Source organism: Prinia subflava, chromosome 13, assembly GCF_021018805.1.
Source record: "Prinia subflava isolate CZ2003 ecotype Zambia chromosome 13, Cam_Psub_1.2, whole genome shotgun sequence".
In the NCBI taxonomy this organism is placed as follows: domain Eukaryota; kingdom Metazoa; phylum Chordata; class Aves; order Passeriformes; family Cisticolidae; genus Prinia; species Prinia subflava.
In genome coordinates, this window is record NC_086259.1 from 18,732,324 (window position 1) to 18,747,101 (window position 14,778).

At 56.2% G+C, this 14,778-nt stretch overlaps 2 protein-coding genes across 2 annotated transcripts; both read right to left on the reverse strand.

Annotated features, from left to right (window-relative positions):
- Positions 1-263: 263 nt before the first annotated feature.
- On the reverse strand, positions 264-4,705 carry FOXL1 (forkhead box L1). The gene has a single exon (XM_063410936.1). It carries the CDS (start codon positions 2,484-2,486, stop codon positions 1,614-1,616), a length of 873 nt encoding a protein of 290 aa, XP_063267006.1. The 5' UTR covers positions 2,487-4,705; the 3' UTR covers positions 264-1,613.
- Positions 4,706-8,703: 3,998 nt separating this feature from the next.
- On the reverse strand, positions 8,704-12,062 carry FOXC2 (forkhead box C2). The gene has a single exon (XM_063410935.1). It carries the CDS (start codon positions 11,063-11,065, stop codon positions 9,590-9,592), a length of 1,476 nt encoding a protein of 491 aa, XP_063267005.1. The 5' UTR covers positions 11,066-12,062; the 3' UTR covers positions 8,704-9,589.
- Between the last annotated feature and the right edge of the window lie 2,716 nt (positions 12,063-14,778).

The window sequence follows — 14,778 nt, forward strand, 5'->3', positions numbered from 1 at the left end:
ACACAGCAGCTGTCAGAAATAGGAAGCAAATAAGATATTTTATTAAAATAAAGTCTATTCTGCAAATCTGTTTAGAAAAAAATATGATTTCTCTTTTTATTCTCTTTTTTCGTATTGAGAAACTCCAGCTCAGCCTATCCAGGGATCTGCCCAGGAGCATCCATTTTTTTGGGGAAGCTAAATAACAATTCTCACCTTTTGGAGATTTTCTGTCCTTCCCCTCATGAGAACTCTTTGCCTGTGGCTGGAATCAGCAACCCTGGTCCAAACATCAAGGAATTGATGCCAACCTTGCTCTGCAAAAAGCGAATTAAAGCTCACCTGCAAACCCCACATTTCCAATATCCAGGTGCTCATTTAAGAGCAAGCTTTGCTTTTGAGACAGGGTGGGGTGAAAGAAGGGGAAGAGAAGGAGGAATAATCATTTTGGGAAAGGTTTCAAGGAAAAGTTTGAAGGAACAGGTCATTTCCCAGGAGCCTGTTTGCAGCCTCTCCCATCTTTTTGTGGATGCAGCACCAGGATTTTTGCTGCATCCAGCAGCAGGCCCCACTCCTCCATCCTCCAGCACACGCCAAGGGGTGTTTCACATCACACCAGCCACACTCCTGAACAAAAATACCTTTATTGGATATAGGTTTGATTTCATAATGAAAATTGAGAATATAATATTTTTTCTCCAAAAGGGCATTCATCCACTAATATACAAAAAAGCCTCTATTTATGGCAAACAAAAATACAAAATATTCCTGATTTCTCGCAATGTGTCGGGATTCTTCCTTCTTTAAAAAAAAGAAAACTTTAGAAACACAGCCGATGTCTCTTTTTTTTTTTTTTTTTCCTGGTATTTGTCCTGGCCTCCACAACCCTGCCTCAGGTTTTTTTTAGGTCAGAAGCAACCGATCCCAGTAAGACACGGAAAGTGGAGAAATCTCTGTGTTTGCTCATCCATCCCCCTCTTTTTGGCCACATCCATGAGCAGAAACTCTGTGAGGATACTCCAAAGCACCAGTTCCACACCGTGCTGGATCCAAGCAAGCAGGAATATTCAGGATGAACTCAGCTCCAGTTACCCACTGAGAGGACTGGGCCAGTGGGGAATATCAGGAATTATTACGTGCCTGTGGGTATTCATGGCAAAGCTATGGGCATTATGAATTCCTGTGGGTATTGATGGCAAAATAAAACAAAACTCGGCCTCCTCCCCCCGGGATGGGGCTTGGTTTTCAAAAGGAAAAACAAAAGAAGGAAACAGCGACCTGAAGGACTCGAGAGAAACCTGGCCTGAGGAACCTGAGGGATGCAAAGAGGTGCAGAGCAAAGCCCACGGGGCTGGGGGGCAGCGTGGGCATCCCCCGGTGCTGCCTCTGCCTGCGCCGCCCACGGGGAAACAAAACCGCGTTACCTTCCAAAGCCGCTAAAGAGAGTCCGCAGCAAGACGCGCCTTGAAAATGCCCTGAAATCCTGAGTCACCTTGAAAACATCGCTTTGGGGTTTTTTGGGGGTTTTTTTTAGGTCTTTACCCGCGTGGAGAGGTCTGAGTCCGATCTCTCCCTCCCATCGCGCCCCCCGGAGCAGCGCTCGGGGCCGAGGGGGCGCGTTAATGGTGGGGCAGCTACTGGAAATTAAACACGGCCTCGGAGAAGTGCAGGGGGAAGCAGGAGAGGAAGGGGATGCCGATGTGGTAAAGCCTCCCGTGCACCTGGGAGTCGAGCATGAGCGAGGCATTGAGGGCCGGCCCGAAGCCGCCGCTGGCCACCAGGGAGCCGCCGAGGCAGCCGGCGGGGCTCTCCCGGGCCGCCTTGGGGGCCGCCCCGGCGGGCGGCGGCCGCAGCCCCTGCGCCAGGATGCTCTCGATGCTGAAGCTGCGGCCGCGGGGGCCGCTCTTGTGAGGCGGGGCGGCGGCGGGGGGCGGCGGGGGAAGCCCCTCGGGGGAAGCCGCTGTCCCCCCGCCCGGCCGCGGCGCCCCCGCGTCCCCCGGCGCGGCGGCCGCGCTGCCCTTGGGCCGCTTGGGCTCGACGGGGCGGGCGGGCGGCCCCGGCTGCGCGGAGGGCTCGGAGTCCGGCGGGGCCGCGGCTTTGGGCTTCCTCTTCCTGCGGCGGTAGTTGCCGTTCTCGAACATGTCCAGGCACCGCGGGTCCAGGGTCCAGTAGCTGCCCTTGCCGGGCCGCCCCTTCTCGCGGGGCACCTTGACGAAGCAGTCGTTGAGCGAGAGGTTGTGGCGGATGCTGTTCTGCCAGCCCTGCTTGTTGTCGTGGTAGAAGGGGAAGCGGTCCATGATGAACTGGTAGATGCCGCTGAGCGTCACCTTCTGCTCCGGAGCTTCTTTGATGGCCATGGCGATGAGGGCGATGTAGCTGTAGGGGGGTTTCTGCGGGGGGTCCTGCCGGGACACGGCCCCACCGGGGGCGAAGCCGAGGGCAGCGGGCAGGTAAACCATGGACGGGCTGCCCAGCGCCGAGAGGTGGCTGCCGTAGATGTGGCTCATCGCAGCTCCGCGCCTTCCCCCTCTGAGCCGAGCTGGCAGGGCAGCACCGTGGGACGAGTGCACCGGGGAGCTGTTTGTGCGAGCTCAGCTCCCAGCCCTGCCTGAAGGAGCTCGCTCTGCCTCTGTCCCTGCTTCATAGCTCTTAAAAAAAAAAAAAAAAATAGGAGGGGGAAAAAAAAAAAAGTTAAATAATTGTTGTAAGTTTGCTATTATATGTTGACTTAGCGCTGGAAAATAAATTGTCTCTGATAAACAGTCGTTTGTGTTCTCAGCCCACCCACATTAATTAAAATTTCATTGCTACAAAACTCCGAGCTCTCTCCACGTGTCTCGCTGGTACCAGCCAATGGTCTCCGGGTTATTCCTTCATTTGTTTATAGAATTAGTCTGTTGATAAGTCTGCCCACCCAAGTCGAATCAAGCTGTGTTTATTTGGAAAAATTTCCGGGCACCCAATATATAAACGCACTGATCTGATGTTTGAAATATCACGTCCACCCTTTGACGCTGTAAGCACACACAGCAGAGCAGGATGTACACTGCTGGAGCCGGGGAGCAGCGCGCAGGGATCCCCGCAGCACAACTGGGGCATTAAACAACACTAAAATTAAATTGAAAATATTTAAAAATGAAGAGAAAAGGATGGATGAGGGGAAGAGGCGGAGCTGCGAGGATCGCCAGGAAGGAAAAGGGAAGGGGGGCTCAGGTGTGGAGGGGTCCTTTGCACCTCCCGGTGCAGGACCCGGGTTTGCACCGCAAGGGGAGCCCCGGGGGCGGCCGAAGGGCGACCCCAGGTCCAGCCCCGCTCCCAGCCCGAGCGGGCAGCCCTGAGCCGGGGGAGACTGCAGCAAACGGGGAATTTGGCAGGCCGGGGGAGGAGGGTCAGTATTTGTGAATGCGGGCCTGTTGCTTTATATTATGTACTTTCCTGTTTATAACAAGGAGGGGGATTATAACAACTTTACAAGTGCACACAGCTGGCCGGTGCTTACATTAGGAATTTGTGATGCTCTTTTTCTGTATAAACGTCCAGGTTTGGGGCTGTGTTTTCTGTTGTCGGATTTATTATATATTTTTTAATTTTTTTTTTAATTTACTGACGTAACAGTTTTAATCCGAGGCCCCGAGGGATTCCGATGCCGTTGGAGGTGTCGCCTGTGTCCCCAGTCCCCCCGCGGGTTTAGACCTGCGGGCCCCCCTGTCCTGTGGAGCGTCTTTTCTCCGAGGGAGGGAAGAAGAGGCCTGAGGGGGATCCTTTCTCCTTCAAAGAGAAATATCCCAACAGCGCAGCTCCCACGGGTCTGCTGGGGTTGTTACCTGGCAAGGGAAGAGGTAAAAGCCGAGCCCCGGGGTGTCCCCAGCACCACCCGGCCCTGGCGATGCCTGCACCTCCCCATCCCCGGATTTCCCTGCAGGTTCCCCTTCACCCGTGCGGTTTTCTCGGCCGGCGTCGCTCCCCTGTCGGAAGAAGGATTTTCATCCCCGGGGTAAAACCCAGCGCGATGCTGCGGAGCTCCGGGTGGGTCCTGGAAGCTGCAAACCGCCAGGAGAGCCTGGGGGACGCGGCCGGAGCGCGCAGGGAGGCGGTGTGGGGGTCTCCCCTGTCACTGTCCGGGCACACGCGTGGGAGGGAGGGGAATTCACCCTTCGAACACCGCCCTCGCCCGGAATTCCGCATCCCTCCCGCGCCCTGCGCATCCCCGCCGGCCCCAGGAGCCGCAGTACCCGCCCGCAGTGCCAAAAGCGCAATAAACCCTAAAATAAATAAAAAAGAGAGGTGAAAGGAGGGAGTTTTGGGGGGTCCTCGCCTCTGGACACTGAGGAGCAGCACGCCCGGGCAGCGTCCCCGGCCCTGGAGCATCCTCGCCGCGGAGGGCTGGAGCGGAGCGCGGCTGCTCGGACCCGCCCGGCGCATCCTCAGAGCAGCGCCCGGGGGTCTTCCCCCCTCACCCTCCTCCTCTCGCCACCTCGGGGAGTCCCCCGCTCCTTGAGACACTCCAGGCACGGATTAGTAAAACAATAAATACTCGCGTGTGCAGCAGGGGACAGTCACACGGGCTCCCGCTCTCTCCCCGAGATCCCTCCCCCAGAAAAATTCTCGCTTCCTCCCTTGTTTCCCCCTCTTGGCGGTGGGAAATCCTCGGGGGCGGGGATGCGGCTTTTCCCTCCTTTCCTTCTGCCCAGCTCATGCGCTGCGTGTCAGCCCCGTTATCCCTTTCCTGCCGGCGGCATCGCTGGAGCTCCTCAGCCGCGATATCCGCAAGGGATCGGCCTCCGAGGGGCTCCGACGGCTCCGGGGGGCCGGGGAAGGCACGGAGGGGGCTTCTCGTGGATGTTGTTGTTACCGTCGCTCGTTCCCTAAACAGCAAAAAGAAAACAAACAACGCGGAGCCGGCGATGGAGGCGCTCCCGGATGGGTTTCCCCTCCTCTCCAGCTGACGAGCCCCTTTTAAAGCAGCAGCGAGGAGAGGTCCCGCCCGGAGCCCCCGGCGGGAGCAGGGCACAAATGAGCTCCCCCCATTCCTGCTGCGTCCCGGGAAACGGGGGAAGGAGGGTGGAAATCAGAGCCCCCCAATCAGTGCACCCGAGGGTGGGGGGAGCGGGGTGTAAATCAGCGATTCCCACTCCTGCTGCATCCCGGGATGGGGAGCAGAGTGTAAATCAGCGATTCCCGCTCCTGCTGCATCCCGGGATGGAGGAGCAGGGTGTAAATCAGCGATTCCCACTCCTGCTGCATCCCGGAATAGGGAGCGGGGTGTAAATCAGGGATTCCCACTCCTGCTGCATCCCGGGATGGGGAGCAGAGTGTAAATCAGGGATTCCCACTCCTGCTGCATCCCTGGATAGAGCAGCAGGGTGTAAATCAGTGATTCCCACTCCTGCTGCGTCCCGGGATGGGGAGCGGGGTGTAAATCAGCGATTCCCACTCCTGCTGCATCCCAATCTTGGGGTAAGAATGGGTGTAAATTAGAGCTCCCCTTTCCTGCTGCAACTCAGGATGGAGAGAGGAGGAGGTAAATCAGCGCTCCCCATTCCTGCTGCATCTCAATCTTGGAGGGAAGAAGGGGTGTGAATCAGAACTCCTCATTCCTGATCCATCCCGGGAAACGGGGAAGAAGGTGTAAATCAGAGCTCCCCATTCCTGCTGCATTGTGGAAAACAAGGGAAGAGGGGGTGTAAATCAGTGATCCCCACTCCCGCCGTAGTCCTGCCTGGGGGAAACGGGGGTGTGAACAGCGCTCCCCATTCCTGCAGCACCCCGGGATGTGGGGAACAGGCCAAAAATCAGAGCGTCCCATCCCTGCTGCATCCCGGCCTGGGCTCCCTCGGGAATGTGAATCAGAGCTCCCCATTCCTGCTGCATCCCGGCCTGGGCTCTCTCGGGAATGTGAATCAGAGCTCCCCATTCCTGCTGCATCCCGGCCTGGGCTCCCTCGGGAATTTTCCTCCCGGCAGGAGCTGCCCACCCCTCGCCCCTGGCCGAGCACGGCGCTGCACAGACGCGAGGTCGCCCGGCAGTGTCCCGGGATGAGGGATGTGTTTCCTTCTCTCCCGGCCTGCCAGTGCCAGGCATGGATTTTCTGCAAAGTCCCTTCGAAAATGCCAGAAGAGCTCGTGGCCTTCCCCAAAAGCCTCTGGCCGGAGCCTTCCCAAAAGCTCCAGGGAGAGTGGGATTGATCGGGAGGGACGGGCCAGCTCGGGCTGGGCTGGGCGGAGGCCTGGGGGGATTCCTGACAGGGAATGTGCTTCACCCGGGGCCTGGAGCACCAGGGAAACGCTCCCTCGACTGGGATAGGGGGACGAGATGGAAAACCGCTGCCTCTTCTCCCCAAAACCGAAACTATCTGGGCTTTTGGACAGGTTTGCAAAGCCGGTGGTGAATGGCAATACAAGAAAAACAAACTATGAAACCCATCCACCATCCTCATCCTCTTCCCGGTGCCACCCTGAGCCCCAGCCGGGGCCACCGGCCACGCAGCAGCATCAGCCAGTCCCCGGGGCCAGGCCTGGCCCCGACCTGCGGGGAGAGGGGCTGGGGGGTTCTGCTGCTCCTCCGAGGGGCTGCAGAGCCAAATCTGGGCACGGCTGCCTTCCAAATTCACCCTGCGCCTTCCTCCTTCCTTCACTTCTGCCCTCCTTCCCCTCTGCTCTGGCCAGGCTGGAGTCACCTGTCACGACAGCCTCCGATGGCGTTATCGAGCTCCCGATAGCAGCCTTTAAACAAAGTCACCGATGATCCCCGCGCCCCGCTCCGGGCTCTCGCCTCTTCTGTGACACCAGCCCACCCCAAAGATCTCTCGTGTGACACCAGCCCACCCCAAAGGGCGCTCCTGTGACACCAGCCCACCCCAAAGGCTCTGCTGCGACACCAGCCCACCCCAAAGGGCGCTCCAGTGACACCAGCCCACCCCTGTGACACCAGCCCACCCCAAAGGGCTCCCGTGGGGTGCTGGGGGTGTCTGGGGACGAGGGACAGGGACACAGGCAGGGGACGATGCTCGCAGCCCCGCAGGAGCTCTCCAGAGGGACCGGGAGCGGTGCAGAGCCCGTGCGGGATCGTCCTGCCAGGGCGAGGTGGGGAAAGAAACACCAAAAATGAGTTTTTTGGGGAAAAGGGGATCCCAGGAACTGTCCAGCAGCAGCGCGGGGGAGGCTGCAGAGCCCCGGGGGTGTCCCCAGTCCCGGTACCGGGAGGAGAAGGGTCCGCAGGGCCCCGGGGGTGTCCCCAGTCCCGGTACCGGGAGGAGAAGGGTCCGCAGCGCCCCGGGGGGAGGCGGGGGAGCAGCGGCGATCCCGGGATTTCTGGAGGCGTGTGGGAAAACCCACAGCAAATGAGCACCTGACTTCAGTCATCTTCCTGGAAAAAAATCCCACGGGAAGAGGGTCCGGACCGGGGAAGAATTCTTTCCCAATTTTTCCCCCTTTTCCTCCTATTTATTTTCTTTTCACCGTTTTACTCCTTTTATTTCCCTATATATTTTTTTATCCTTCAAACTCTGTATTTTCTCTTATTAAGAGAGCACCTTCACTTTTATTTCATAAAAAAGAAGAAGAAGAAAATATAAAATTAAATAAAGAAGCACCCTCTGAGAGCTAGGAAAAACGGCAGGGAGGTTTTTTTTACAAGAATGTTCCTTAAAATACAGACCGAGTGAGGCTCAGACATTTTTTTCTCATTTAAATCGAGAGTTTCGGTGCTTTTTGCCAGCTTTGAAGCGCAGGCGAAATTTAAGCGGTCAAAACCAATTTACATCATCGATTTCAACAGCCTGCCGTGGGTATAACCCCTCCCGAACCAAAAAAAAAAGGGATTTGACGGGCACTGGGGGCTGCGGGAGGTGGGATGGGGGCACAGTGGGGATTTATCCCCGGGAAATGCTGGCTGGATGTGAATTTACAGCTGGGAAAGGAGCCTGGCTCCAGAGAGCTGGGTTTGAAAAGTTCCGAAGAGCTCCCAAACTCTGCTGTAGGCGCTGCCGGCATTCCCAGGCTTTCAGGATTGCTAAATCCGGCGTTTTACCCCGGATTAAAGCTGCATGAACAGGTTAAAGGATGATTTGGGAAAAGCCAGAATATCTGGCAGCGCCTGGCCTTGCGAACGGGAGCTTAAAGAGACGAAGAGAAAGTTAAAACCAATCAATTCCTCAAACAAGAGAGGATTTCAGAACTGAAACGATTCCAGAGTGAACTTTCCACCTTCCTAAGGCTCCGCAGGCGAGGCCGGGTTTAAATGGTCGCGCTCACTCCCAGGCGCTCGGGATTCCTTTCAAGAAAACCAAATAAATAAATAAAATGGATTTATTTTGGGGGGGTGTGGGGGGTGTTTTCTGCCCTGGAAAGAGGCGGCTCCGGGCGCGGAGGCCCCGCGCAAAGGCCGCGCTCGCAAGGACGGGGCCAGAGGAACAGAAATTCCCCTCTCCCTCCTGTTTTTTCCCCATCAGAGGCCGGGAAAAAACTCCCAAAATTTCACGGATTCGGGATTGAAGGGGGGCTCAGCCCTTTTTTCCTTCCCCCCCTCCCCCTGTTGTACAATTCCAGCTCTTCACGTGAATTCAACTTTCTCTGCGAGAAAGAATCCTCAGAAACCTTCAGGAAAACCACTTTGTTTTGAAAAACAACCACCGCCACGTTTTTTTCGCGTGAAGGAAAGGTGAAAAAACCTGTTAAAAACCCCCCAGTTTATACACAGAGAAGCGCCAGACTTGGAGCAGAAAAAACCAGCACGGATTTATTTTAAGGTAAGTACAACAATTAGGACCACATAAGACAAACGAACTTTGAAGCAGGTTAAAGCAAAAAGTCCTTAGGAATGGTAAAGGTGAAATCTATTATACAAAACATCACACGTCGTAAATAATAATAAAAAAGTATCAGATACTTTGTCTATTTTTTTTCCTTAAAAAAAAATCCACCAGCAAAAAATAAATTATTTCCTCGTCTTGCGAAAAGAACAGCTCTAAAACGAAAGAAAATCTATTGCATAATTGTACACAGAAGAAGAAGAAGAAATCACTTGTCATTAATTTGGAAGTTAGGAACCGTTGGGCGAGACAAAAACAATCCAGTGAACTCAACTTTAAATATTATATTAATGGCTCTGAAAATCAGCCTGATTAGAAATCCACATATTTTTTACAGCACATCAGAAAACTCAAAAAATACCCAGGACATATATTTATATATATACTTATAAACTTTTTTTTTCCTTTTAAAACGTATAAATGGTCGTTGCGATATTGGTCCATAACTTATTTTTCTGAGACCCCCCTATACTTTAGCATATAAAATTTGCCACTTTTGAATAGACATATATATATATATAATTTTTTTCACCTTTTTCTTTTCTTTCCTTTTTTTTTTTTTTTTCTTCTTTTTTTTTTTTTTAAATGAGATCCCCCTTCTTTTCAAGTAAAATATACTTGTCCGGAATTTAAGGAGGCCCCAAAACGGGGCTTTTGGGATCTTCAAACTCTGTGGCCGCAAAGTCCACGGGGAAGCTGTCAGATTTATTTTTATCGGTGTGGGTTTATTTCTCCCCATCTTTAAGAATTATTATTAATAATATTTTTTTTAAATGGGCCTAAGCGGGGGGTGGCGGCTACTCAGTACTTAGTGCAGTCGTAGGAGTAGGGGGCGGCGTGGCGGTATAGGGAGGGCGCGGACCTGTAGGGGATCTGACAGGCGGAGTTGCTGCTCACCTGGTGCTCGCTCAGCGCCGCGCTCTCCATCCCCAGCCGGTGCGACGTGAACATTTCCCGCACGTTGGGAAAAGTCTGCTGCTGAGAGCCGAACGTGTGCCCGGGCAGGTGGCTCAGCTCCGCGCCGTGGTTGAGGTACCAAGAAGCCGCGGGCTGCGCCCCCGCCGCCCCTCCGCCTCCTCCTCCTCCTCCTCCGTGGGGATGCCCGGTGCCCAGCGCTCCGTCCTGCCCCGCGGGCAGGCTCAGCGCGCCCAGCGGCGACGGGGCGCCCGTGGGGTGCTCGGCCAGCCCGTCCTCCAGCGGGGCGCACATGTGTGCCGGCCTGTCGCCGCTGTAGAGGCTCATGGCCCGCATGCTGCAGTGGTAGCTCCCACTAGTGTCCAGCGCCTGGCTGCACGCCGCGCTGTAGCCCGCCGGCTGCCCCGCGGGGTAGCCCAGGGCCAGCCCGCCGCCCGTCCTGCCCGAGGCGGCACTCACCGGGCTCAGGTCGCCCGCGGGGGAAGTCCGCAGGGTCATGATGCTCTCCACGCTGAAGCCCGGCAGCCCGTTACCGGCAGGGTGATGCTCGGGCAGGGACGCGTCCGGAGAGGCGGCGGCGGGCGGCGAGGCGGCGCTGCGGGGGCTGTCCCGCAGGGCCCCGCCGCTGGCCGGGCTCAGCGTCTCCACCTTGGTGATCACGGGCAGCTCGGGAGACGCCGTCTCGCTCTTGATCACCACCTTCTTCTCGGAGGCCGGCGCCGAGGCGGAGGAGGAGGAAGAGGAGGAGGAGGCTTCCTTGGGGAGGTCGGCGCCGGGCAGCCCGGGGGGCTTGGGCTGCTCCTTCAGCAGCCGTTCCCGGGCCTCCTCCTTCTCCTTGGAGACATCCTTCTTCTTGAAGCGTCTCCGGCGGCGCAGGAAGCTGCCGTTCTCGAACATGTTGTAGGAGTCGGGGTCCAGGGTCCAGTAGCTGCCCTTGCCCGGCTTTTTATCGTCGCGGGGCACCTTGACGAAGCACTCGTTGAGCGAGAGGTTGTGGCGGATGCTGTTCTGCCAGCCCTGCTTATTCTCTCGGTAGAAAGGGAAGCGGTCCATGATGAACTGGTAAATCCCATTGAGCGTGATCTTCTTGTCGGGGGCGTTCTGGATGGCCATGGTGATGAGGGCGATGTAGCTGTAAGGTGGCTTCACCAGGTCCTTGGGGGCGGCGGGTTGGTGCGGGTGGTAGGGGCCGTAGGAGCGCCCCATGCCCGCCGCGTACTGCTCGGCGTGGCCCGAGTAGACGCTCATGGGGTTGCCCATGCCGCCGTAGGTCCCGGCAGCTCGGTAGTAGTTCTGCTCGCTTAAATACGGCACCACTCCCAAAGCGTTGGGGTCCGAGACGGAGTAGCGAGCCTGCATCATGGAGAGGGGCTTCCCGCGACCGCGGAGGCGAGGAGGAAGAGGAGGACGGTGGAAGGGCCTCACCTCCCCGTCCGGGACCCCTCCGCGGAGAAGGGAGAGAGGGAGAGAGCGGGAGAGAGAGAGAGAGAGAGAGAGTCTCGGAGCCGAGCTAAATCCCAGCGTGTCCTCTAGCAGCGGCACCGCAGCGGCATCCTCCGGGTCGCCGGGGGCAGGGTGGTCTCTGGCGGCCTCTCCCTCCCTCTGTATGACTGTGATTCTGCTACACACGGCCCGCGGCGGGCACTGCTGCGGGGAGCTGGGCTGGGGAGGGGTGGGCCTGTTCTCGCAGGAAAAGGGAATTAAAAAAAAAAAGAAAACCAAAAAAAAAACAAAGAAAAAAAAAAAAAAAGAAAAATTAAAAAGAAAAAGACGAAAAAAGCAGCCTTGCGGAATAGCCAGTCCTTGTCACAACAACGGCCCGAAGCGTTCCGGAGCCCCCGGAGGGGTGCGGGAGCCGCCGAGCTCCCTCCCGGCCGCGCTGCGCAGCTTCGAAACTCGCCCCGCGCCGCCGCCGCGCTTTTACTCCCCGCTGGCCCCGCCCCCCGCCGCGCCCGCCGGCCAATGGCAACGCGCGGCGCCGCGGCCGCAGCCAATGGGAGCGCGGGACGCGGCGGCGCTGGCGGGCGGCCCCCGCGCGCTCCCGCGCCGGGCCGGGCCGAGCCCCGCGCCCCCGGCCCCGCCGCACCGCTTCCAACGATTTGGCCCCAAAAAAGCAGCCCCGAGCCGGCCGGGAGGATCTGGGGGGATCTGCCCGCTGCCCGCCCCGCGGCTGATTTAAAAGCAGAGGAGTTTTTAGAGCGTTTTGCGCAGGCAGGTTGATACGCGGTTGGTATTTCGGTCACGCCGGTGTCGCGGTGCCCGCTGTGCCCGGCAGGTCCTGCGTTCCCGATTTTTTATATATTTCAGTGAAATTCCCCGGGAGAGGCCGCTGGGTGCTCGCCCTGTGGCGGTGACATCGCGTCTCGGCCCCGCTGGCGCGGTCGCTGCGGGTTCAGAGGTTTCTCTGCCGCTTTTGGGGAACTTTGGGGATATTTTATTATCATAGGAAAAAAAACCCCATCAAAACTAACAAAAAACAGAGAGGGCATTTAAAGGTCTATTTTTTTTTTCGTTCCGGGCATTGAGGTGGGTTTTCTTGTGCCTGTGAAATCCGCCCCTCTGCCTTCTCCCTAATGAGTTCATTAGAGGCAATCAGAGTGGGACAATTAGGGACGCTTGGTGACCAAGTGTAAACTCGAGTGTTTGGGGAAACTGCCGCGAATTGTTCTGTTCCACTCGGGAGAAGAGTGGATCTGACGGGCTAAAGAACCGAGGTGGGAAACCAGCGATTTCCCCGCTCCGCAGGGAAAAGGGAAAAATAAATCAGAATATATCTATAATCAAAAATAGCGCTGTAAAATCGATTCGAGCCCGAGGAGACCGAGATAAGGTCGAGATGAATTTGCTGTCGCTTCGGCCGGGCTCTTCCCGCCTGGCTGCTGCCGCTCTGATTGCTGAGCGCTGATTTTTGGGTTTCTTACACTGTAATTCTGCCTTGCCCTCCTTGCAATTTGTGTGGTTTGGTAAGGCTTTAAACAAAGATTTATTTTTTTTTTTCTCCCCCCAAAGTCGGGCTGGGATTTTGGCGGGTCCCTTTCCCGCTCGCAGCCGGGGCGGTGAGGACGAGACCGCAGCCGGCTCCGGCCGTGGGAACCCGGCGGGGCTGTTAATTACCGGAGATTTTCTTAATAAGAAAGGAAACGATTTTATGCGATAACTGAGGGGAGGGAAAAAAATTAAATTATGAGGCAGCTCCTCTACAAGGAGGGATGGTTAAAAATGATCTGCGATGGAAAATTTGATTGGGAAGTTTCTCCGGGCGCTTCAAAATTGTTATTTGATTTTGACGGAAATAATTTTGAATGTTCGGGGAGGGTTTCATCCACCGAGAAAATATCTGGGGATATTTTGATTGGAAAAACAAAGAGTGAATTCAGTGAGATAAGCTGATACTTTTCATGTAAATGTATGACCATAAGAGAAAACTTTTATTTTTTTTTTCTGGAATAATTAAAGAACGACTTCACACTTTTATGTTCGATTTTCAAATAAATCACATTTCTCGTAACAACTTGGGTTGTGTCTTTGCGTACACAAGCACACGGGATTTCTTTAATGATATAAGTTTATAAAATGCAGGAATTTTTAAATGCAGAGCTTGAGCAAAGCCACCCCTGCGGTGTCCCAGTGCTGTCCTTTCCTGGAAGCCTGGAGAAATATCCTCGATGGAATCTTACCGCTCCTCGGCTGAAAACTTGTCCGGGTTGAATTTTTACAGAACTCCCAGAAGCAGCCAAAGTTCTTTGCTTGCTGCAGCTGGGCACCGAGCAGAGACTGAACCAGCGGGCTCGGAAAAGCCCAAAATTCGAATGGCTTGAAGAAAAAAAAATAAAATCGGCATTATGAAAAATACGTGAGGGGAGAGGAGCCCCTTCGATGAGGAGCGGGAGGCGCTTGGAAATGCGGGGTTCCCCTGCGGGGCTCCCTTCGCCCGGTTCTCCGGGGAGCCGCCGGTTTTCCTCTCGCAGCCTTTACCGGCAGCGGCAGCCGAGCTTTCGCAGCGCTCGGGGAGCCCCGGGGGCCGTTCCCGGGGCCGTTCCCGGGGCCGTTCCCGGTGTCCTTCCCGGGCCGATCCCGGTGCTGTTCCCAGGCCGTTCTTGGGCCGTTCCGGGGCTATTCCCAGGACGTTCCCGGTGTCATTCCCGAGCCATTCCCGGTGCTGTTCCCGGTGTCATTCCCGGTATCGTTCCCAGTGTCATTCCCGGTGCCGTTCCCGGGCTATTCCCGGTATCATTCCCGGGGCCTTCCCGGTGCCGTTCCCGGCATTTTTACGGTCCGTTCCCGGGCTGTTGCCGGTGCCGTTCCCGGTGCCGTTCCCGGTGCCTTTCCAGGTATCATTCTCGTCCATTCCCGCTATCCTTCCCGTCCGTTCCCGGGCTATTCCCGGTATCATTCCCTTCCGTTCCCGGTGCCGTTCCCGGGCTATTCCCGGTATCATTCCCGTCCGTTCCCGGTGCCGTTCCCGGTGTCATTCCCGGTATCATTCCCTTCCGTTCCCGGGCCGTTCCCGGGGCCGCTCCGGTCTCACCTGCCCGCGGGCGCTCCGCGCGGCGTGTGTCGCCCCCCAGGGGACACAGCGGGGACTGCAGCGCTCCCGGGGACACGGCGGGGACAGCCCAGGGGACAGAGGGACAGAGGGACAGAGACGGGGACAATGAGAGACTGAGCAGGAAAAGAGGAGAGAGGGAGAAGCGGGGGAGAGAGGATGGAGGTAGGAACAACGGAGAGAGAGGATGAGTGGAGAAAAGTGGGCAAAGGGAGAGGAAATGTAGGGAAGAAGGGAATAAACAGGAAAAAAGAGAAAGGAAGAAATTAAGGAGGAAAAGAGTGAGGGGGGAAAAGGAAGGAAGGAAGGAAGGAAGGAAGGAAGGAAGGAAGGAAGGAAGGAAGGAAGGAAGGAAGGAAGGAAGGAAGGAAGGAAGGAAGGAAGGAAGGAAGGAAGGAAGGAAGGAAGGAAGGAAGGAAGGAAGGAAAGAAGGAAAGAAGGAAAGAAGGAAAGAAGGAAAGAAGGAAAGAAGGAAAGAAGGAAAGAAGGAAAGAAGGAAGTTCTTTCTGGCATCAGTCCATCCAAGACC